The sequence below is a fragment of the Acomys russatus genome, chromosome 29 (genome assembly GCF_903995435.1).
Source record: "Acomys russatus chromosome 29, mAcoRus1.1, whole genome shotgun sequence".
Taxonomy (NCBI): domain Eukaryota; kingdom Metazoa; phylum Chordata; class Mammalia; order Rodentia; family Muridae; genus Acomys; species Acomys russatus.
In genome coordinates this window covers 47,107,875-47,132,225 of record NC_067165.1, presented here as the reverse complement: position 1 = coordinate 47,132,225, position 24,351 = coordinate 47,107,875, and the positions used below count along the sequence as shown (strand labels likewise).

General features: G+C 48.8%; 1 protein-coding gene across 1 annotated transcript in view; it reads right to left on the bottom strand.

Moving 5' to 3' along the window:
* Positions 1-995: 995 nt before the first annotated feature.
* Ssu72 (SSU72 homolog, RNA polymerase II CTD phosphatase) overlaps positions 996-24,351 on the bottom strand; it is a 35,052-nt gene continuing 11,696 nt past the window's right edge. The window contains exons 2-5 of the mRNA XM_051171219.1: positions 21,856-21,999; positions 3,165-3,304; positions 2,622-2,740; positions 996-1,320 (exon numbers count right to left, since the gene is read on the bottom strand). Coding sequence (XP_051027176.1) covers positions 1,219-1,320; positions 2,622-2,740; positions 3,165-3,304; positions 21,856-21,999 — 505 coding nt within the window. The 3' untranslated portion in view covers positions 996-1,218. The remainder of the gene's footprint in view (positions 1,321-2,621; positions 2,741-3,164; positions 3,305-21,855; positions 22,000-24,351) is intronic.

Here is a 24,351-nt window from a genome sequence, read left to right as displayed (position 1 = left end):
CCGCTCCGCCCTCCGGTGCTCCCTGCGCCCGGCTCCCTGCGGTCGGCACGGAGGCCCCCTCCCTCCTCCCTCTTCCCTCCTCCAGGCTTCTCCCTCCCTCCTTTTCTTCCTCACTATCTCCTCCCTCCTCCTGCCTCCGCCTCCGGGGAGGGACTTCGCCGCCCCGCGCCAGCTTCCAGGGTCGAGGTTCTCCACTGCGATCCCTGTGACGCAGGCCGAGACCCCTCCCCTCCGGCCTCAGCTCCACATTCTGCCCCATCTCATCAGTCCTGGCCCTGGGTCTCCTTGCCCAGTGCCAGCTACGCTGGATTCGGCCTTGGCCTGGACCGGGTGGTCGTTTCTGCTCTACTTCTCCAAGAGAGGCCCCTTCTCCTGGGTCCCCTGGGTCCCAATAGGGACAGGAAGGTCTGCAACCAGCAATCAGCAACAAAGTGCCTCCAGAGGAGCGGCCTGCAAAGTCAGAGGAGCCAGGGACTATGACTACATGACCAGAGGTAGGAGGGCAAGAAGGACGGAGTTACGGAATGGGCCAACCAAGGGTGCCATCAAGATGCGGCATTAGTGAGACTGACTAGCAGGCTTCCGGGAAGGAAGTGGTGCTGGGACAGTAGCTCGAAGCCAGCAGCTCAGTGTCCATGGCCCTGTTGTGGCTGCCTGTGACACTGGGAACCAAATTGAGACCCAGTCCTGTCCACAGAGGCGACAATATTGGAACCAACCCTACCCTATGTGACAAAAGTGATAATGGGATGGCTGACTCCAGCCCCAAGTTCAGACCCCCCTGTGTCCAGAGGTTCCAATGGGAGAGTCTGTTGTGTCAGATCACACAGGCCCTGGGTAGCCTCTTTCTCCACAGGGGGTCAGGCCAGGAATTCAGAACAATCAAGGACTTCCAGCAGCACCTATTTTCTGGTGATTCCAAGTTTTCCCTCCAGTAAGACAGCCTAATGCTTTATTTTTCTGTACAATCCAGCAATGGAAAGCTAGGCGGCCAACAACGGACACGTGCTTTAGGCTGTACAGTAAACCATCTTTTATTTCTTTTGGTTAAAAACAATGGATTTGAACCTGGCATTTCTGTGTACTTCTCATCCCATATGTACAGTGCATTGGTGCTGTGCACCTAGCAGTATAAACAAACATCAGAAGGGAAAACACATGGAAAAAGTGGCTCCAAGGTGGCTGTGCAGGGCAGGCCACGCACCAACCACAGGTGGCTCAGTAGAAGCAGACGGTGTGCAGAAAGGCCCGGCCGCTCTTCTCCTCAAACTCCTGCAGCAGCTCATCGATCTCATTCTCCATGTCCTCCGTGTGCTGGATCTGGGGAAGCAAAGCCCTGCGTGATGCCCAGGCATCGGACGTGCCTGCCCTACCCACCCCCCATCTTTCCTCCTGCAGGGACCAGGCTTCAGGGTAGCTTCCTCCGGGTTATCCCAGTGGTCCCTTCCCACCAGCCTTCCACAGTGACCACAGCTGCACCCCAGGCCAGGAGTGGGAAAGCTACATTTAAAGGGAGGATTGAACCCCACGGCTGGAGCTCAGGCTCTGCTCTCAGGCGTCACAGGTACATGGAAGCCATGTCAGCCTGTGCTGTGCTAACCTTGCAATGAGTGTCAGGAGGCACACAGAGCTGCCCAGTGCAGAGGCTGACCCTGCTTTGTGTGCACTGCAGTGTGCTAACAGCACATCTGGCCACTGCACCCCAAGACAGCAAAGCTGCTCCTGGTTGTGAAAACTTGAAAGGTGGCCAGGCATTGCCAGCGGTTCCTTGAACACTTTCATGAAGCAGGCTGGCTGCTGACCACGCTGCCCTGGCTGCTGACCACGCTGCCCTGGCATGTCTCCTTGGTCTCAGCTCTTTCTCCACAGCATCACCAAACCACAAGTTCAACTGCTGGAAGTTCATTAGCAGCACGGAGTGGAAGCTCAGGGCCCAGCAGTGGTGTGGCTCCTCCAAGAGGGCAGCGAGCCTGTTCTTGTCAGCTGACCTAAACATAGCCCTCAGGGGCAAGGGCAGGCAAGGCCAGGCACATGGGTCTTCCCACAAAGTCCGTGCTGAGCACACAACAGTGTGACACCTCCACACAGCAGCCACACTAGCCCTTAGGAAGCTGCTGCAAGACTGCCTTTAGAGATGGGCAAATAAGCCGGGCATGGTGGCGCACACCTTTATTCCCAGCACTTGGGAGGCAGAGGCAGGCAGACCTCTGAGTTCGAGGCCAGCCTGGTCTACAAAGTAAGTCCAGGACAGCCAGGGCTACCCAGACAGACCCTGTCTCAAAAGACCAGGGGGACAGGGGAGGGAGGGAGGGAGGGAGGAAAGGAGGAAAGGTAGATGAGGAAATAGGTGTCAGGTAAATGGGCAAAGACCCTCTGGGAGTCCCCAGGCCATCTGTGACACCGCCAGGTCAGCTCTTCTAGCTGTCAGTCCTGCAGGAGAGGCCTGTGCTGTGACCTGGGAGATGCCATGCATCACTCCTACCCAGCGCAGCAGCACTGGACTAGGTTCTCAAGCCAAAGGCATCTGGCTGACTCCCTAAGAGTGCACGTCTTGGTCTCTCTATTTAGCATTAACAAGTCAGCTGCAGCTCCTTCCTTTGGTAAGGAATGCACAGACTCACACACTGGCAGAGCTCGCAGATAAGGAAGGCCCCCAGGGTGGCCTCCTCATGATTGTCCTGGATGTCCACGTTGACCACATGTACTGGCTGGCAGGTCTCCTGTTCTCTGGAGTTCAGATCTGATTGGAAACAAGAGATGCAGATATCAACAGACACCAGTGGAGGATGTGTCCAAGTTCCCACTAATCCTGGCCCTGAATGCTGTAGAGTGTAACTTGGAGTGAGCACCCACACCCAAGGGACAAGCACGAGGAGCGGCCATAGCACAGGCTGAGTCAGGCCGCGCTATGCCAGCCAGCACTGGCACCAACAGCATGCTCTATAGAATGCCAGGCCCAATAAAACAGGAAAGCGGACACTGAGACAGGTAGTTTTCCTAGACGTCAGTCCTCTTGCAGGCTCCTGCAGATGTCCATGCAGGATATGAGGGTTGCCCTATTGTGGCCCAGGGCCTGAGGCCAGGCCTGTTTTCCCTTATTCATGGTCTTCCAGCCTTGTGTTGGTGGCACAGTGCAAACAGCAGATCAGGCTCTGTGCACTCACCTTCTACAACCTGGTCATAGACTCTCTCTTCACAAGTGAGGATCAAGTCAAACAGGTCCTTGCAGTTCTGGAACCTTTCTGGCCGGGGCTTGATCCTTTTATTTCTGTCCAACATATGTAAAATTCCATTTTGTGTATAGCTGAACACCAGAGTCAAGGAGCTTTGGATAAGACAGTGCAGTAACCTAGACCTGCCTCGGGGGCTTTAAGTCGGCTGTTGTGAATGGAAGCACCACAGCTCTCGGCCTTAGCCCAGGCAGGGTAACCACTGCCCCACAACAGGAAGCATGGGGAAGAGGCTGACCTCTTGTAGGTACCAGGGTTCCCATGATGCTCAAACCCACAGAGCAGCTCCTGAAAGCCTTGGCCATTCGGAGCAAACAGAAACGGGAGCACAACACTGGGCGCCTCCTCTCTGGACAGAGGCCACTACCATACTGACCACAGCTCTGATCTATGCTTTTAGCCCCTTTGTTTTACTCTGTCTCATCCAATTATAGAAGTAAAGCAATTTGTTTCCTCTTAAACTGGCATCCTCCTGTAAAAGTAAAGCCCCAATCCAGCTAAGCTAAGCACGAAGAAAATCTGGAAAAATCCACCAACTCCTCCCCTGGTTTTTGTTTTTGTTTTGTTTTGTTTTTTTCTCCCCTGGTTTTTGTTTTGTCTTTTGAGAAAGGGTTTCTATTGTGTGGCCCTTGAACACCGAGACCCACCTGCCTCTGCCTCCGGAGTGCTGCGACTAAAGACCTGTGCTGCCAGGCTTCAACTAATAAAAGTATTTTTTTGAGACAGGATTTCTCTGTGTAGCCTTGGCTGTCCTGGACTCACTTTCGTAGACCAGGCTGGCCTCTGCCTCCCAGTGCTGGGATTAAAGGCATGTGCCACCACACCCTGCTATCAGCTAAATTTCTTAAACCTCAGCAACAAACGTATTTAGAAAACCCCATCAGTGGTCCAGAAGGGACAGGTTCTGGTTCAACTGGAAGCAGAGAGACTGCCTGCTGAGCCCAGAGGGACTGTCCAGATGGCACCTCCACGCTCAGGCCCATCAGCTCTAGCGAAAGCCAAGAGAGCCGCTGCCTCTGGGGCCTTCAAGGTTGGACCACACTATCCCCATTGGCGGCCTATCCTCAGATAGCCCCTGGGGCACCCAGTCTTAAGGTCTCTGTGCTTCTCTGGACACTTAGAAACAAGCATGTTTTAGGGAAACAGAGGGGCTATTCAGAGTCAGTCTGTCATGTGTGGTCTGTGACTGATCGCAGGTTATCAGATAACCTGCGATCAGTCACAGGTGCCCTTTCCCACTAATCATCCAGTGTGGCTCAGTAAGTTCACAGTGCTTTAAAAATAGCTCCTGAGCCAGGCATGCTGGCGCACGCCTTTAATCCCAGCACTCAGGAGGCAGAGGCAGGTGGATCTCTGGGAGTTAAGAGGCCAGTTTGGCCTACAAAGAGTCCAGACCAAACAAGGTTATACAGAGAAAACCGGTCTCAAAAAACCAAAATAATGTAATGTAAAATAAAATATAGTTCCTACATTTTGGACAGTAAAGGCAGCTTTTAGCGGGGCTGGAGAGATGGCTCAGAGGGTAAGAGCACTCACTGTTCTTACAAAGGTCCTGTGTTCAATTCCCAGCAACCACATGGTGGCTCATAACCATCTATAATGAGATCTGGTGCCCTCTTCTGGTTTGCAGGTGTACATGCAGGCAGAGCACTGTATAATAAATAGTTACATCTCTTTCTCTCTCTTTTTTAATACATCTCTTTTTTTAAAGGCAGCTTTAGTACCTGAGCTTAAGCAGGCTTGGGATGATGCTCACTTGGCCAAGCCTGGGCTTTGCAGCAAAGCTTTCTAGGGGCCAGGGAAGCTGGTGTCAAGTTGGTTATGCCTTCCAGTTCTAATGAGCCAGTCCCTGGAGTGAGATTCCTAAAAGCTGAGGGGTGTGCTATGGCCAAGTCTGGATAGACTTAATCTATTTGCAATGAACCAATTGCTGGCTTCCTCCTGAATGAGGAGCCACTCCCACCTGACCCTGGAGTGCCACACTTGTCCCTGCTGGACTTCTGAAGAGCCTCCCCTGGACTCTGAGGTTGGGGAATAAGGCTCATACAGGATCCATACTGAGGGCCCCAAAATATCTGGAATGTTGTCTCACATCAAAAGCACAATTCAGTATCATCTAAAACTGTCAGATTTACCATCACACAATTCAAGTTGCTTTTTTTGGAAAAGCATACAATTTCTTAATACCAAGTAATATGGTAGGATGGCTACAGGACAAGGAACACTGGATCTGGGATTCCTGTGGACACCGTAACTCCTGGCAAAGGGAAACTGTTGCCTTCTGCTACACCAGTCTGAGGGAAGCCAGGGCTAACTGAGACCTTGCCTCACAACAGAGAAAGAGGGGCGACAGAGCTGGCTGAGCAGGTCAGAGTGCTTCCTACCATTTCAGGGCTCCAGTTAGCAACACACAGATCTGACAGTTTAAAACCTTCAACATGAGCCGGGCGTGGTGGCGCACGCCTTTAATCCCAGCACTCGGGAGGCAGAGGCAGGTGGATCACTCTGAGTTCGAGGCCAGCCTGGTCTACAAAGCGAATCTAGGACAGCCAAGGCTACACAGAGAAACCTTGTCTCAAAAAGAAAACAACAACAACAACAACAACAAACAAACAGAACACCTTCAACATCAGCTTCAGGGGCTGATGTCCTTTTCTGGTCTTTTCAGGCATCCACATATTTATAAAAATCCACATTAGTTATAAAAAATAAAATCTTGCCGGGCGAGGTGGCACTCACCTTTAATCCCAGCACTCGGGAGGCAGAGGCAGAAGGATCACTGTGAGTTCAAGGCCAGCCTGGTCTACAAAGCCAGTCTAGGACAGCCAAGACTACACAGGGAAACCCTGCCTCAAACAAACACAAACTTAATTATAGGCTAGGTATGGTGGATAATGCTTGTTAATCTAGCACTTAAAAAGCTGAGGCAGAAGGACTGCCATAGTCCAAAGCCAGCCCGGGCTACCTAGTGAATTTTAAGCCAGGTAGGTTTAGAGTGAGACTCACTCAAAAAAAAAAAAAAAAAAAAAAAAAAAAAAAAAAAAAAAAAAGGAAATGAATAATCCTAAGAGACTCCTTAGTCCCCACATACACAGAACGTATTAACACACTGTCATCCCCTTGGCTACATTTAGGGCCATGAGGCTGAAGAGGCCTGGGACCTTACTGGGCCTGCTTCTAGGATCACGCAGCATCTCTCCCCCGAATCATCACTCTTGGGCGTAGGTACTCACTGACCTATTTATAACTTAAGGTGTGACAGGTGCAGTCCTAACCCTGTCTTCACTAGTTAAACAAGGCTACTTCCACAGCTGACTTCATACAGTGGTAACAACTGGTACCTATCAAGGCGGCACAGAACCAGGCATCCTCAGGCAGCACCCGAGGAAGCAGGCCTGACCAGTGAAACCACAGGCAGGCTCTCAGCATCAAGGTGAACAGAGGATCTGTGCCCAGCCACCAGCTGGAGCCTCAGTGGTGGAAATGGTTCCAGGTCAGCCACCCAGGGCAGGAACTGCTCACAGCCAGGCACTTACTGGTCTTGTAGCTCATCTGGGCAAAGGGTCCTGCCACCCTGTCGTCTTGGCTAATTCCATGAATTCCTGAACCTGTTGTTGAGGGGCACAGACCCTCACAACCACAGGCTTCCCAGATGCCTCTCATCAAGCTGAACTTCCTGGGTTGAGTTAGGCCTGGCCCCTACTATGGATAAATCTTCACACAGACCCCTTGAGCACAGTCTCACCCACCCTGCTGTTCAGAAGGCAGCCAAGAGGGGAACACGTGTCAGGCCTCATTTCCCTATTTAAAACAAGCCTGCCAGAGGACACCATGACAATGTTCTGAGATAGGACCTGGGTGGAAACAGCTCTGAGCAGCTCTCAATCTTGGTGCCTGTACTGACACCCCAGGTTAGAGCCTCCTTTGGTCATAGAGACACAGGGGATGATGCTGGGCAGAGGGGCAGCTGTAGGACTCCCAACCCCTCAGAGAAGCTGAGGCAGGTACTGGAGGGGGCACCAAGTTCCCCCTTCAATTCACCATCAACTCTGACACAGTGGCACACTCCTTTAATCCCAGCACTCAGAAGGCAGAGGCAGGTAAATCTCTTGAGCTCAAAGCCAGCTTAGTGTGCACAGTGAACTCTAGGCTAGCCAGGGTTAAAAAGTAAGATCTTGTCTCAAAACAAAACAGCCACCATCAAGAATAACAAACTTGCCGGGTGGCAGAGATGCACGCCTTTAATCCCAGCACTTGGGAGGCAGAAGCACGTGGATCACTGTGAGTTCTGGGCCTGCCTGGTCTACAAAGCGAGTCCAGGACAGGCAAGGCTACACAGAGAAACACTGTCTCGAAAAAACACCAATAAAATTTAAAAAATAAAAGATAAACTTGGGGCCAGGCAGTGGTGGTGCACGCCTTTAATCCCAGCATTTGGGAGGCAGAGGCTGGTGGACCTCCGTGAGTTCAAGGCCAGCCTGGACTACAGAGCGAGTTCCAGGACAGCCAGAGCTGTTATACAGAGAAACCCTGTCTTGAAAAACCAAAAATAAACAAACAAACAAACAAGCTTGCACTCAGGGAGGCAGAGGCAGGTGGCTCTCTGAGTTTGAGGCCAGCCTGGTCTACAAACAGAGTCCAGGACAGCTAAAGCTACACAGAGAAATCCTGTCTCAAAAATCCAAAAAATAATTAAAATAAAAAAATAAACTTCAACTGAATTAATGAAATCATGGTTCGATTAAGCCATACAAGCTTGAACAGATCCAACCCCATCTCAACATGCTCACTGAACATGAACAAATTCTTCAGAGCACATGACTTTAGGTGGCCAGTGCACTGTTTACCACCATCCTTTAAACTCAAGATTATTTTTATTTATTGGCTTAGTTACAAATTCTTCTGTGTGTTTATATGCGCATACAGGGTCTCATGAATGGCCAGTCTGGTGGGTCCCAAGGGCTCACTGCTCTCCCTCCCAACACAGCTACTACAGCAAGTCTTGCTCAGCTTTTATTAGAGGTTCAAGGGACAGAAGGACAGAATTCACGTCCTCCAACATGCCACTGATGGCTATCATCCTAGCTTGCCACCCCCCGAGACAGCATCTTGCTGTGTAGCTCACAATGACCTCCAATGCATTCCTTCTTGCCTCCATCTCCCAAGTGGTGAGGTCCCATGTGCACACCATCATGCCCAGCTACAGACACAGGCTTTACAGTCTGCGGCTCCTAAGGGAGGGACATGCTATCTGTACCATGTGAGGTTAGCTGGTCCCACAATTGACTGATTTAGATGGTTTTTGAGACAGGGTTTCTCTGTGTAGACCAGGCTGCCCTTAAACTCAAGAGACCCAGCGCCTCTGCCTACCGAGTGCCAGGACTAAAGATGCACACCATCACTCCCACCGCCTGCAAAACCACAATTCTTATGAGGAAACTCAAGTCTCAACTGGGAGAGATTCCCAAAGGCACACCCAGAAACAACTGTTCACTACCTGTGACCAAAGTGAAACATCTGTGTGAGCATGCGCTGGTGCCTGTGCCACTGCACACGTGGAGATCAGAGGACATTTTGTATGAGTCAGTTCTTTCCTTCCAGGATATAGACTTGGGGCATTGAACACAACTGTCAGGCTTGGCAACTGTCTTTTCCTGTTAAACTATCTGGTTGGCCCCTGTGACTACATTTTTGTTTTGTTTTCAAGAAAAGGTTTGTGTAGCCTCGGCTATCCTATAGCAAGCTCTGTAGACAAGGCTGGCCTCTTACACAGAGAACGACCAGCCTTTGCCTACTGAGGGCAAGATGAAAGTCATGTACTGCCAGGCCTGTGCCTACATTTAACAAGCCTTCTAAGGCAGTGGTTCTCAACCTTTCAGATGCTGTGACCCTCATGTTGTGGTGACCCCAACCATAAAACTATTTCATTGCTTCCTCGTAACTGCGATTCCCTCTGTTATGAACTGTAATGTAAATGGCTGACAAGGAGGCCCCTAGGGGGCAACGATCCACAGGGTGAGAACCTACTAGGCCCCATTAACCCCCAAACTCATGGACCTTAAACAGTCAAGAAGGAAGAACTTGCTGCCACGAGGCAGGGCTCACTCTTTGTCCTGCTGTCGTTTAAGGGGGACGTTGGAATGGCAATTTCAGGCTAAATACCCAGACCTCCAAAAATGACTAATGTGCCCACTAGACCCCAAATTCGTGTACACTCACTGCATCAATGTCCCATTAACAACGCCTCAGTCGGGCGTGGTGGCGCACACATTGAATCCCAGCACTTGGGAGGCAGAGGCAGGCAGATTTCTGTGAGTTCAAGGCCAGCCTGGTCTACAAAGAGAGTGCAGCACAGCCAGGACTACACAGAGAAACCCTGTCTCAAAAAAAACAAACAACAGAACTTATCACAAAATTTCAAGTGATGGCAAAATTGCTGCTATGCTAAAACCAGATCAAGTGGGAAGTAGGTTTGCTTGAAAGCATTCTGTCCACTATTACATCAAAATACTTCTCACACGCTCACTCTTCCAAAATCTATCTCCTGGACTGAACCCCTAAGATAGCTAATGCCTCATATATTACCAGGTCTCCAAAGCACAACTGGGCCATCAAAAGGAAAGGAGGCACGGAGTCTAGGGGCCTGAGACGGCCATGGAGGCTTGCCTGAATTGGACAATAAGGGCTTTTGATGAACAAAAGAACAGAGATAAATGCAATCAGTACACAAAGCCAAATTCAGGTACATCGAGAGAAAGAGTGTGGGGACATGTGTACTCCAATAAGCTGCTTTTCATACTTGCCTATACAGAACCTATCAGGGCCCAGCCTGGTGTTTTATTTTTCTTTTTGCCAATGACTTAACATTTTTATTTCTTTAGGGTAATGACAAGCCTATAACAAAAGGTCAGGGCAGGGTTAGGTATGGCTCCATGCACCTAACCCACCACACAGATGCTGACTTTCTCTGCAACTTTCAGTGTACCTCCATTCCACAGTATTTCACCAGGAGAAACTGCATTCGCAGAGTAGGGTACTGGCTGCTCGATCCACAGCTGGGCCCTTCTCTGGGATATGCCCAGGAAGCCCAGGGAAGGTTATTTCCAAGGATGACCTCATGCAGATGATGTGCTCACTGGCTAGCAGACACAGGCAGGGGAGTGTCCACAGGAGAAAACCCAGGCACTATTCCACCTAGACATCTGAATGGCCACAGCAGCTATGGTAAGAAGCAGGCAAATAGCCCCTCGAGTGTAGCAGCTACATGTCAGACCTGTTCTAGAACATATACAAGATGTAATTAGCATTTCATCAAAACTGAATGAGCGATTTCTTTTGGAACTGGTGCCTGGTTTAGGAACATTTGCAACACCAACCATAATTTTTAAACCTCTTTTAAAAGGACAGCTAGCCAGGCCTGGTGGCACACGCCTTTAATCCCAGCACTCGGGAGGCAGAGGCAGGCGGATCCCTGTGAGTTCGAGGCCAGTCTGGTCTACGAAGCGAGTCTAGGACAGCCAAGGCTACACAGAGAAACCCTGTCTCGAAAAACCAAAAATAAATAAAATAAAAAAGACAGCTAGTGGGAAATGGAGAGAGGGCTCAGCAGTTAAGAACACTGGCTGCTCTTCCATAGGCCCTGAATTCAATTCCCAGCACCTATCTGACACCCTCTACTAGCATACAGATGTACAGACAGACAGGGCATTCATATAAATAAAAAAATCTTGGGCTAGGCAGTGGTGGTGGTGTACACCTTTAAGTCTAGCACCTGTGAGGCAGAGGCAGGAGGATCTCTATAAGTTTGAGGCCAAGCCTGGTCCATAGAGGGAGTTCCAGGAAAGCTGAAAGAAAACAGAGAAAACCCTGTCTCAAAATATCAAAGGTAAACAAACAAAACTTTAAAATATACACTACCAACTGGACAGAAGTGAAGAGAAACAAGTGAAAATTGTCAAGGTTAGCCCGCTAGGCTGGCAGTACAAGGCACAGAAGGGAACATGGCCATGCCGTGATGACAGGCACCGTTAAAGGGAGACCACAGTGACTGTCTGCACGGCAGGGAGCACGCCCAGGAGAGAGAAATACAGAGACTACCTGTGATTCCCATCCTAAACTCAAGAAAATAAGAGAAACATAAGCTTCACCTGAAACAAGAGATTACTAAAACCTCAGTGGTTTAAGGAAACCAATGGTATAGAGGGCCACAGAGAGAAGAGCAGCCCACGGGTGCTGTGTTTATCAATACTCTTCAACATGGGGATTGGATTCATCACTTCTGCCATCATGATTAAATATCTGAAAAAGCAACTTGGCAAAGAAACGTGCCTCCTAGTGTGAGGTGTCGATCAATCCGGGTGACAGGACACTAGGTACTGTGAGGCAGACAGGGAGGAAGGCAGGAGGGACGAGCACAAAAGCCACTCCAGTAAGCTGAAGCATGGTTCAGCAGCTAAGGGACCTTGCTGCTGCTGACAGTGTCTGGGCTTCGCGCCCAGCACCCACAGGGTGGCGCACAGTAGTCCACTCTCTCCACTTCCAGGGTCCCTGATGCCCTCTCCTAACCTCCTCAGGCACCAAGAACACATGTGGTGCACAGACATACACATTCCAGCAAACACTCATAGACCTAAGATAACAAATGTTAATATGAATAAAGAGATAATCCCAGGATGTGCTGCCTGTGACCTACTTCACCCCCCAAATTGCCAGCATGCCATAAACCCATCAAGGCTCAATTCATTGATTAGGTCGCAGCCCTCAGAACCTGTGTGAACACCCTTGGCTGTTGAAATGGGGTAAAGCACTTGCTCTCCGAGCACAGCCACCTGGAGCCCACACAGGTTAGAGGCATTGCCACAAAGCTGTCCCCTGACCTGTACATGCTACAACACGCGTGCACCCTTGTTCACACATCCAACACGGTAACTTTTCTAAGCCCAGCGTGGTAGTACACGCCTTTAATCCCAGCACTCAGGAGACAGAGGCAGGTGGACTGCTGTGAGTTCCAGGCCAGCGTGGTCTACAAAGCAAGTCCAGGACAGCCAAGGCAAACACAGAAAGACCCTGTCTCGAAAAACCAAACCAAACCAGAAAAACCTTTTCTAATGAAAAAGGACACACTCAGCTGGGCATGGTGGTTCATGCCTTTAATCTCTGTAAGTTCGAGGCCAGCCTGGTCTAAAAGAGTACAGGACAGTCAAGGTCACACAGAGAAACCCTGACTTGAAAACCAAATATTAAAAAAATAAAATAAGGGCTGGAGAGATGGCTCAGTGGTTAAGAGCACTGACTGTTCTTCCAAAGGTCCTGAGTTCAATTCCCAGCAACCACATGGTGGCTCACAACCATCTATAATGTGATCTGATGCCCTCTTGTGGCAGACAGAGCAATGTATACATAATAAATAAATATATATTAAAAAAAAAAAAAAAGAAAATTAAGACTTTAAAAAAAAAAAAAAAAATAAAATAAAATAAATTAAAGAAGACACTCTACCTATGACCATATAGACGGGGAAGAGGTCCCCTCAGTCATAGACCTAGGGGAGGGGAACAGCATGAAAGTGGGAGGGAGGGAGGGAGGAACGGGAGGATACAAGTGATGGGATAACAATTGAGTTGTAATCTGAATAAATTAATAAAATTAAAAAATAAATCAATTAAAAAAAAGAAGACACTCTCACAGACATATCCAGAGTGGTACTTTTACTCATCTCCTAGATGTGTCTGATCCAATCAATATGACAAGATTAAGCACCAGAAGGCCAAGCCAAGTAACTTTCTATTTCAGAAACTACTTTTCAAAAAAAAAAAAAAAAAAAAGTATAGTAATAAAGAATGAGGATGAACAGTAAATGGATAGCTAAAATGCAATCTAAACTCAAGGTCCCAAAGACCAATCCAAGAAGGATACTGGAGGCAGCAGGTTCGGGGACTTGAAGCCCACCTTCCTATGGGGTCTTCCCGCGGCATTAGCAGTGGTAGCAGAAGAGGGAGTGTTTCCCACTCATCTTTTGCTCTGACCCACTTCCTCCATCAAGTGATAATTCGTCAGACTGACCTTTCCTCATAAGTCAGTCAACTCAATACCACCACCAAAGTTGTTCTAGGTACACCTGACACTGATAAACAAAAGTAATGGGATTTACATTAAAGAAAAATAGTCATAATAGAGCCGGGTGTGGTGTCCACACCTTTAATCCCAGCATTTGGGAGGCAGAGGCAGGTGGATCGCTGTGAGTTTGAGGTCAGCCAGGATTATAAAGTGAGCCCAGGACAGCCAGGGCTACACACATAGAAACCCTGTCTCAAAACACCAAAAATAAATAAATAGATAGATGGATGGATGGATTTTGGGGCTAGAGAGATGGTTCAGAGGTTAAGAGCACTGATTGTTTTTTGTAAAGGTCCTGAGTTCAATTCTCAGCCACCACATGGTGCATCACAGCCATCTATAATGTGATATGATGCTCTCTTCTGCCTTGCTGGTGCACAGGCAGGCAGAGTACTGTATAAATAATAAAAAAACATTGACCCTGGGTGTGGTAGTACACACCTTTAATCCCAGTACTCAGGAGGCAGAGGCCAGTGGATCGTTGTGAGTTCGAAGCTAGCCTCGTTTACAAGAGTCCAGGATAGCAAAGGCTCCACAGTGAAAATCTGCCTCAAAAAAAGAAAAAATAGGGGCTGGAGAGATGGCTCAGAGGTTAAGAGCACTGACTGCTCTTCCAGAGGTCCTGAGCTCAATCCCCAGCAACCACATGGTGGCTCACAATCATCTATAATGTGATCTGATGCCCTCTTCTGGTGTGCAGGTGTACATGCAGGCAGAATACTGTATAAATAATAAATCTTAAAAAAAAAAAAAAAAAGAAAGAAAAATAAATAAATTTTAATGCTGGGCGTGGTGGTGCATGCCTTTAATCCCAGCACTCTGGAGGTAGAGGCAAGTAGATCACTGTGAGTTCGAGGCCAGCCTTGTCTACAAAGGGAGTCCAGGGCAGCCAGAGCTGTATCAAAGGAAAAAACAAAGACAAGCTCCTAGCACGGGCTACCTCATGGTCTCACCATCTCCCTGAGAAATATCTACAGTGAGGAAATATGCATGGGTGGGTTGGGCAGTGGCGCACACCTGTAATCCCAGCACTCAGGAGGCAGAGGCAGGCAGGCAGGGTTGGGAGGCCTGTCTGGTCTACAGAGCTAGTTTCAGGACAGCCAGGCCTACACAGAGAAACCTTTTATCAAAAGAGGAAAGGGGCCAGGTGTGGTACACGCCTTTGATTCCAGCACTCAAGAGGCAGAGACAGGCCGACTGCTATGAGTTCAAAGGCCAGCCTGGTCTACAAAATGAAACCTTGTCTCTAAAAACCATTAAAAGGGGGGAAAAAATAAAGGGAAGAAACAAACACAGGCCTAGATCAGTGATTGGAACTCTGAATTCACCTGATCTCTAGAGACAAATAAAACATGTCCTTGAGCCATGTGGTGGCTCTGCACACCGTCTAAGCTGTGAGCTGAGCCTGCAGGTGCGGGGCCTGCTCTTGGAGCACACTATGCCCAACTCACAGTGAAGGGAACTGCTGGACATAGCGTCGCACACCTGCTCTCCCAGGCCCCGACTTACGTCTTCACTTAGGATTTGTTTTTGTTTTGAGACAGGGTTTTTTTTGTGTAACTGTGGCTGTCCTGGACTCACTTTGTAGACCAGGCTGGCCTTGAACTCACAGCAACCTGCCTATCTCTGGCCCCCAAGCCTGGGATTAAAGGTGTGTAGCAACATGCCCGATGGTCAGGCTGAGTTTATTTTTTTGAGACAGGGTTTCTTTGTGTAACAGAACCCTGGCTGTCCTGGACTCTTTGTAGACCAGAATGGGCTCAAACTCACAGAGATTCACCTGCCTCTGCCTCCCCAAGTGCTGAGATTAAAGGTGTGCGCCACCACCGCCCGGCCACTCACTGGCATGAGATCAATATACTTTCAGTAGGAACTGCTTTGTCTGCTCCTGGGCTGCTGAAACAGTGTGATACTGAACACCAGGGCCAGCGTCAGTTGAACTCCACTCCTGGTCCACAGTCACAAACAAATAATGGACACTGTTGAAGTTATGCACTTTTGACGTACACACTTTATTCTTCAATGGTCTTGTTGGCTATAAACCCAACCAAAGTAAAAAAGAACATTAACGCTGGACATGGTGCCATACAACTTTAATTCCAGCACTCAGGAGGCAGAGGCCAGTGGATCTCTGAGTTCAAGGTTAGCTTGGTCTACAGAGTTCTAGGACAGCCAAGCCTACACAGAAACCGTGTCTGAAAAACAAAAAACACAAAACAAAACAGTACACCTAAGTCTGGGTGTGATGGCGCATGTCTTTCGCCCCAGCATTCTGGAGGTGGAGGCAAGTGGACTCTAGGAGTTCAAGACCAGCCTGTTATACAGAAAGCCAGCCAAGCATGCAGGCATGAAAAGGTCATCCCTTCCTCAAACACACAAAAAAGGTTTTGTTTTGTTTTTGAGACACGGTTTCTCTGTATAATAACTCTGGCTATCCTGGAACTCTCTTTGTAGACCCAGGATAGCCTCGAACTCACAGCATTGGCCTGCCTCTACCTGGGCACCATGCCCAGCCCCTCCCCCCACCCAAAAAAAGGTGTATGCTTCTTTGATCAGAGGTAGCCATTGACACTTACCACCCCACAAAAATAAAATTAAATAAAACAAAATAAAAAATAAAGGTGTTTGCCACCATGCCTATTTATTTTGTTTTTTTGATAGAGGATTTCATATAACCCAAGTCAGTCTTGAACTCACAATGCAGCTGAGCTTGACCTTAACTCCTACACCTCAGGTGGCTGCAATTATTCACTTAATTATAGTTCATGAAGTGGCACACATGAAAAAACTGAAGCCCTGGCTGCAGAGAGCAGAAAATACGGCAGAGGTGGTCGAGGGCTACTAGACCCCAGTTCTAATCAAGGTTCTTTTTCCGACCAACTCATAGAATCCTTTCCCCCTTGAATATGTATGCAGTGTGTTCCTGTCTTTGGGTTACACCCTAAAATACCCTCCTAGCTTTCTATGTAAAATTGTGGGTTTTATGCAAGATCATATAAGGACACTTACTACTGACTAAGAGTTATTTCTTCAAAGCATGGTGCTGCTCCGTTCCCAATTTCCTGCCGTGGTCTGCCCTGGAACAAAGTGTCCCTAGATAGCCATCTTTCTTACCGCTCTCCCCTCCCCTCCATATATCCCAACAATGCCCTTTTCTGGCCTGGCTTGATGCCAATGTCCACTAAATTCTCTGGAAGAGACATTTTTTTTGGCCAAGGAGAGGACTGAGAACACAGCAGAGCACTAGCTGCATTGTTATGCGTCACCTTGGCCCCACCTATCCAACACAGATACATGCCAAGCATGGATCCCTGAGAGCTTACATGCCTAGAGCATACTCGAGGCAAATACTGAAGACTTATCACCAAGGTGACCACAAGCTCCCCTACCTGCCACCTGTATCCCCAACACACCCAGTCTACATTTTAAGAGGTAGCCACTGACACTCAATTTACCACCCCGCAAAGAAGACCCCTTAGCCCTAGATGGTGGGGTCTCCACTCCTTTTACAGCAACATAAATTGTTGAAGCCTAAACTTGGCTTTGGTAAAACATGCTAAGAGCTTCCCTGTCCAGAAACAGGGAAGTCAGTTGGCATCAATATTAAAATTTAGTTTATAATAAAGGAATATGAACAGATTTATTTCTGTCACAAAATTTAAGATCAGGGGCTGGAGAGATGGCTCAGAGGTTAAGAGCACTGTCTGCTCTTCCAAAGGTCCTGAGTTCAATTCCTAGGAACCACATGGTGGCTCACAACCATCCATAATGAGATCTGGTGCCCTCTTCTGGTGTGCAGGTGGATGTGCAGGCAGAGCACTGTATATATAAATAAATACATTTTTAAAAATAAGCCGGGTGTGGTGGCGCACGCCTTTAATCCCAGCACTCAGGAGGCAGAGGCAGGCGGATCTCTGTGAGTTCGAAGGCAGCCTAGTCTACAAAAGGGAGTCCAGGACAGCCAAGGCTACACAGAGAAACCCTGTCTTGAGGGGAAAAAAAAATACATTTTAAAAATTGAGAATATAAAAAACAAGTAGTACTAAGTGAAGAAATTTCAAAACCTTGTAAGAGCCAAGCATGGTAACACATGCCTTTAATCCCAATAGAGGCCAAGACCACCACTCTGCACAGCAACTTCTAAGACAGGTCGAGCTACATAACGGAGACCCTACCCCAAAACAACAGAGTAGCTCAGAAGCAGCTACGCTTTTAGAATAAGCGTCATGGTACAGCAGCAAGCCAGGCGATAATTGCACAGGCCTTTAATTCCAGCACTTGGGATACAGAGGCTGGCAGATCTCTGTGACAACACCTGTCTCAAAATCCCCATGTCAAAAAAAAAAAAAAAGGAGGAAAAAAAAGAGGGAAACCTCTCACCTTTCTCCTAGGGCCAAGGAAAAGACCAAGCTTCCAAATCAGTCTCTGTGATCTTGTGTAATAGGTCCCTGAGACTCTAAGGGAAAGGAGCATGCCCCTGCTTGTTGGAGGCTTCAGGAAGCTGTTCTGACACTCACCACCATCTTAAGAGCTCGTTGGACAAGGATGTGAGCGTAACACCCACAACTCAGAACACTCAACCTCCCCAGTTAGTCCCTGGTCTTCTGCACAGGGTGAAAGAGTATCAGACAAACCTTCAGGTCACAGGGTTACTGTGGTACAGGCCCGAAGGACTCCACAGCCTTCAACACCCTCAACTGTACCCACAGAACAAGTATGTGATTAATAGGAAACGCCCATGTTTCTGACCCAATGTCCTCACTGGCCACCTTTCAACTGTAGCCATCAGCGGAGGGCGGACTGGGAAACAGGGTCAGAGTGGCAACGATATAGTGCCCACAAAGATTTATGTTTCGTTAGAAGGCATTTGGGACCCTCAAAGCTACTTAATTCATCTTTGAGCCTATAAAAATACTTTTAATTTTTTATATTCTTCTTCCTTTTTGAGAAAGTCTCAAGATCATCCCATCTCAGCTTTCTGAGTGAGAGCTGTGCGGTAGCACCCAGAGCTATGCTGTCCTGTCAGGCCAGGTCCCCAGCGACCCAGGTCAGCCATGGACTCAGGGTCACGGGGTCAGGTCCCCAGCGACCCAGGTCAGCCATGGACTCGGGGTCACGGGCCAGACCCCCAGCGATCCAAGTCAGCCATGGACTCGGCATCACCTGGCCAGGTCCCCAGTGACCCAGGTCGGCCATAGACTCGGCGTCACATGGCTAGGTCCCCAGCGACCCAGGTCATCCATGGACTCGGCATCACATGGCCAGGTCCCCAGCGACCCAGGTCAGCCATGGACTCGGGGTCACGTGGCCAGGTCCCCAGCAACCCAGGTCAGCCATGGACTCGGGGTCACGTGGCCAGGTCCCCAGCGACCCAGGTTGGCCATGGACTTGGGGGCACATGGTCTTTTTGCTTCCACTTAGAGAGGAGCTAGGACTCCACACTAGCTCAAAGTTTAATTTACATTAAAAGTTACAATATATAAATGTATAGACTTCTTTTAGAAAAAACTTGTGGCCGGGCATGATGATGCACACCTTTAATCCTAGCACTCAGGACGCAGAGGCAGGTGGATCACTGAGAGTTCGAGGCCAGCCTGGTCTACAAAGTGAGTCCAGGACAGCCAGGGCTACACAGAGAAACCCTGTCTCTAAAAACAAGAAGAAAAAAGAAAGAAAGAAAGAAAGAAATTGTAAGACTGCCAATATGGAGACAAAATGCTTTCTGGATTAACAATGGTCTGTAATCTAGATTCCTGGGAAGCTGTGGCGGGAGGGTCAACAGGCACCCCTCCTGGGCTAAAGGTTGTTCAGGGACAGCCTGGCAACTCTGTGAAACCCTGAGGAGGGAAAGAGAAAGGCAGGAAGTCGCGGCCTTCAACCCCAGGACTCAGGAGGTAGAGGCAGGGACAGGCAGAGTTCAGTTTGAGGCCATACAAACTGCTACAACCCAACCAGGGAAACATAGTGGGACATGTCTTAAAAAAAAAAAGTTTTGGGGTTGGAGAGATGGCTCAGAGGTTAAGAGCACTGGCTGCTCTTCCAGAGGTCCTGAGTTCAATTCCCAGCAACCACATGGTGGTTCATAACCATCTATAATGAGATCTGGCGCCCTCTTCTGGCTGGCAGGCACATACACAGGTAGAACATTCTATACATAATAGCAAATAAATGTTTTAAAAAAAAAAGGTTTGGACTTAGAGATAACTCAGCAGAAGAGAGCTAGGCTAGCCTAGCATGTGCAAGGCCATAGGTCTGTCTCTAAAACCACAAAGGGAAAAAGTAAGTTGTTTGATACACACAATTGGACTCCATTCTAAGCACTATTCTCTCTAACCATTATATAACGTGGAATAGAAAACTTGTTTTAAAATACCATTTCTTTCCCCATGAGCCTTCAGTACAAGATTCAGACTGTTTTGCATCTTCCTGAAGTCAAGTTCTCTCAGAATACTTTTTTTTCATGCTTTGTTTGGTAAACACAGCAACTTTTTGTTTTTATTTTGAGACAGTGCCTCAAACTATACAGCCCAAGCTAGCCTCAAACTTGCAGCAATCTCCCTGTTTCAGCCCCCTAAGGCTGATGGTACAGGTATGAACTACTAACCCAGCTAGTATATTTCCAAGAGCCACAGAAATGTCAAACATGTCTGTTTGCACATGCTCTGTAAGGAAGCGGCTGAGCAGCCCAGTGTGCAGTGTGCACACACGCTCTGTAAGGGAGCAGCTGGGCAGCCTACAGTGTGCAGTGTGCACACACGCCCTGTAAGGGAGCAGCTGGGCGGCCCACAGTGTGCAGTGTGCACACACGCTCTGTAAGGGAGCGGCTGGGCAGCCCACAGTGTGCAGTGTGCACACACGCTCTGTAAGGGAGCGGCTGGGCAGCCCACAGTGTGCAGTGTGCACACACGCTCTGTAAGGGAGCAGCTGGGCAGCCCACAGTGTGCAGTGTGCACACACGCTCTGTAAGGGAGCAGCTGGGCAGCCCACAGTGTGCAGTGTGCACACACGCCCTGTAAGGGAGCGGCTGGGCAGCCCACAGTGTGCACACACGCCCTGTAAGGGAGCAGCTGGGCAGCCCACAGTGTGCAGTGTGCACACACGCTCTGTAAGGGAGCAGCTGGGCAGCCCACAGTGTGCAGTGTGCACACACGCCCTGTAAGGGAGCGGCTGGGCAGCCCACAGTGTGCAGTGTGCACACACTCTGTAAGGGAGCGGCTGGGCAGCCCACAGTGTGCAGTGTGCACACACGCCCTGTAAGGGAGCAGCTGGGCAGCCCACAGTGTGCAGTGTGCACACACGCTCTGTAAGGGAGCAGCTGGGCAGCCCACAGTGTGCAGTGTGCACACACGCTCTGTAAGGGAGCAGCTGGGCAGCCCACAGTGTGCAGTGTGCACACACGCCCTGTAAGGGAGCGGCTGGGCAGCCCACAGTGTGCACACACACTTTGTAAGGGAGCGGCTGGGCAGCCCACAGTGTGCAGTGTGCACACACGCCCTGTAAGGGAGCAGCTGGGCAGGCCACAGTGTGCAGTGTGCACACACGCCCTGTAAGGGAGCAGCTGGGCAGCCCACAGTGTGCAGTGTGCACACACGCCCTGTAAGGGAGCAGCTGGGCAGCCCACAGTGTGCAGTGCGCGCACACGCCCTGTAAGGGAGCGGTTGGGCAGCCCACAGTGTGCAGTGCGCGCGCACACCCTGTAAGGGAGCGGCTGGGCAGCCCACAGTGTGCAGTGTGCACACACGCCCTGTAAGGGAGCGGCTGGGCAGCCCACAGTGTGCAGTGTGCACACACGCTCTGTAAGGGAGTGGGGGAGCGGCTGGGCAGCCCAGTGTGCACCACAGCACCCCACAGTGTCTATGTCCTCGTCTATGCTGCACTGTGCACTAACTCAGCAGTCAGGTCGGTCTCTAGACCAGTGTTTCTAAGCCTTCCTGGTGCTGCCACCCTTTAACACAGCTCCTCCTGTGTGCTGACCCCAACCAAAAATTATTTCGTTGCTACTTCATAACTGTAATTTTGCTACTGTTACCAATTGTAATGTAAACACGTATGTTTTCTGATGGTTTTAGGAAAGCCCTGGGAAAGGACCGTTTGACCCCCAAAGGGCTTGAGACCCACAGGCTGAGAACCACTGCTCTAGACTCTCCAGTGGGCAGAAGGAAAGAAACTGAATTCTCCACTGGGCCGGTGTCTCATGTCTATGTCTGTAATGCTAGCACTCAGGAGGCAATGACAGGAGGATCTCTGTGAGTTCAAGATCAGCCTAGTCTACATAGAGAATTCCAGGCTAGCCAGGGTTACATAGTGAAACCCTATCTTAAATTTACCAGAAAAGAAAAGAAAGGAAGAAAGGAAAGAAGGAAAAAAAAAAAGGAAACTGACTTCTTATACATAAAAAAGGATTGATGTAGGCACCACAGGTGTACATGCCAGGACATACGTGCTGGCCCTGTTTTACCTAGAATACACCCTGCACCACCCTGGCTCTCTGGGGTCAGCCATGGGATACAGTTCTTTGTCTTTCCTGAGGAGATCATTGTACATCTGGTCATATGTGGTTTTGAAGTCATAAACATTGGGCTTGTCAGGTGCTGGTCCTGGGAGCTTCACATGAGTTCCTGTTCCAAAGGAGCGGACACTGAAACCACGCTTGCTGAAAGACACAAAGAAGAAAAAAATGACAGTTGGATTAAAACACAAAGTTCTCTCAACCAAGGAGCACAAAACAGAAATGAACAGCCTGTTATCTTTTAAAATGTTATCACTTTGTCTGTCTGTGTCTCTACCTCCATCGTGAGAGTGAGCTCAGGTCCTCAGCTTGGCAGCATCCGCCTGGGCCAGCTGAACCATCTCATGAACTCTATTTTAGGTGGGGAAAGGCTCAGTGGGTAAGTTCACTTGCTGTGTAAGTCTGATGACTTAACTCTAACCCTGGAATTAACACGGTGAAAGGAGAGAATCAACTCCTGTGAGCTGTCCTCTGGCCTCCAAATCCTCACTATGCACGGCCCCGTCTGTTCACTGCGTGTGCCCCCATACAAACCGTACACACAAGATAAAACTTAAAGACATTTAAAAAAGATAAAGACAACAAAAAGTGAATTTCAACTATTTTAAGTTTTTGCTTTTTAGTGCACATGTGTTTTTCAGAGGGAAGGAGGGTCTCTCACTGAACCTGAAGTTCAATTCCTCTAGACTGGCTGGCCAGTGAGGTCCAGGGATCCAAGTGTCCTCTTAATCAACACTCCTGGCCCTAGTGCTAGGGTTATACACGTAAGCACACACACATATCTGACTTTTATGTGGATGCTGGAAATCTGAATTCAGGTCCTCACGTATGCAGAGCAGGCATTTTAAAAAAATAAGACATCAGGCTGGGCGGTGGTGGCACACATCTTTAATCCCAGCATTTGGGAGACAGAAGCAGGCAGATCTGTGAGTTCAAGGCTATCCTGGTCTACAAAGCGAGTTCCAAGACAGCTAGAGCTGTTACACAGAGAAACCCTGTCTCGAAAAAACCAAACCAAACCAAAATAAAGACAAGACATCTCCCCCACTGTTTCTTTCTTTCTCTAACCTACATTTAAAATTTGGTCACCAGAGGGCTGGAAAGATGGCTCAGAGCTTAAGGGCACTAGCTGTTCCTCCAGAGGTCCTGAGTTCAATTCCCAGCAACCACACGGTGGCTCACAACCATCTGTAATGTGATCTGATGCCCTCTTCTTGTGTGCAGATGTACATGCAGAAAGAGCACGGCATACATAATAAATCTTAAAAAAAAAAAAAGTTAATTTGGAATAAAACTTGGGTTCTTCTTGTTCTTTTGAGACAGGGTCTCACCATGTAGCCCTGGCTGTACTAGAACTCACTGTGTAGACCAGGCTGACCTCAAACTCAAAGAGATCCACCCACCTCTGCCTCCCAAGTGCTGGGATTAAAAGCATGCACTACAAACCAGGTAGTGGTGTGACGCACGCCTTTAATCCCAGCACTCAAGAGGCAGAGGCAGGCTGTGAATTCGAGGCTAGCATGGTCTACAAAGGGAGTCCAGGACAGCCAAGGCTACACAAGAAACCCTATCTCGAAAAACAACAACAACAACAAACCCTAAAATAAATAAATAATAAATAAAAGCATGCACTACAAACCCCAACTCACTTGGGTTCTTGTTGTTGTTTTAAGTTTAACAAAAGTGTAATTCTTTACAAAGAATTTTTTTACGTTCATTTACCTTATGTACATGGGTATTTTGCCTTTCTGTCTACCACACATGTGCCTGGTGACCTAAAGGCAGCAGGGGACTGGGTCCTCTAGAACTGAGTTGCAGATGGTGGTGCATCACCGTGCAGATGCTGGGAACTGAACTTGGGTCCTCTGCAAAATCAACAAATGCTCCTGGCCTCTCCCTAGCTCTCAAAATGCAACTCTAGTCCCTCCCTTCCCCTCCCCCTCTTTTTTTCCTTTCCTCTTCTCAGACAGGATCTGATTGTGTAACCTTGAAACTCATTATGTAGACCAGGCTGGCCTTGAACTCCCAGAAATCCAACAGCCTCTGATTCCTTAGTGCTGAGATTAAAGGCCTGTGCCACCATGCCTAGTTCAATAGTTGTGATTTTTAAAAAACATCAGTGTGGCAAAGCTTTTTTTATATTTTTGCTGTTGCCGTTTTCAGACAGGGTCTCATTACGTAGCCCAAGCTGACCTGGAATTCACTAAGCACATCTTGCGAGCCGTGAAGCCACCACACACAATTCTGCTTTTATTATTGTTTATTTGTTTAGCTGTAACTCAGGACATTTGGAACTATCTAAAACATCTTGGACTGTCACACCTGGGTAAGAGTGCTCAACATCCTGGTATGTGCAGAACAGCTGCTTACCGTACACTCATCCAGCCCCAAAAGCAAGGTGACTAATAAGCCCTCCGAAGGGACAATACCAACGTAACATTGAGGAAGAAATGGCCCTTACAGAACACAGCACTCTGTTTCATGTGTAAGAAAAAA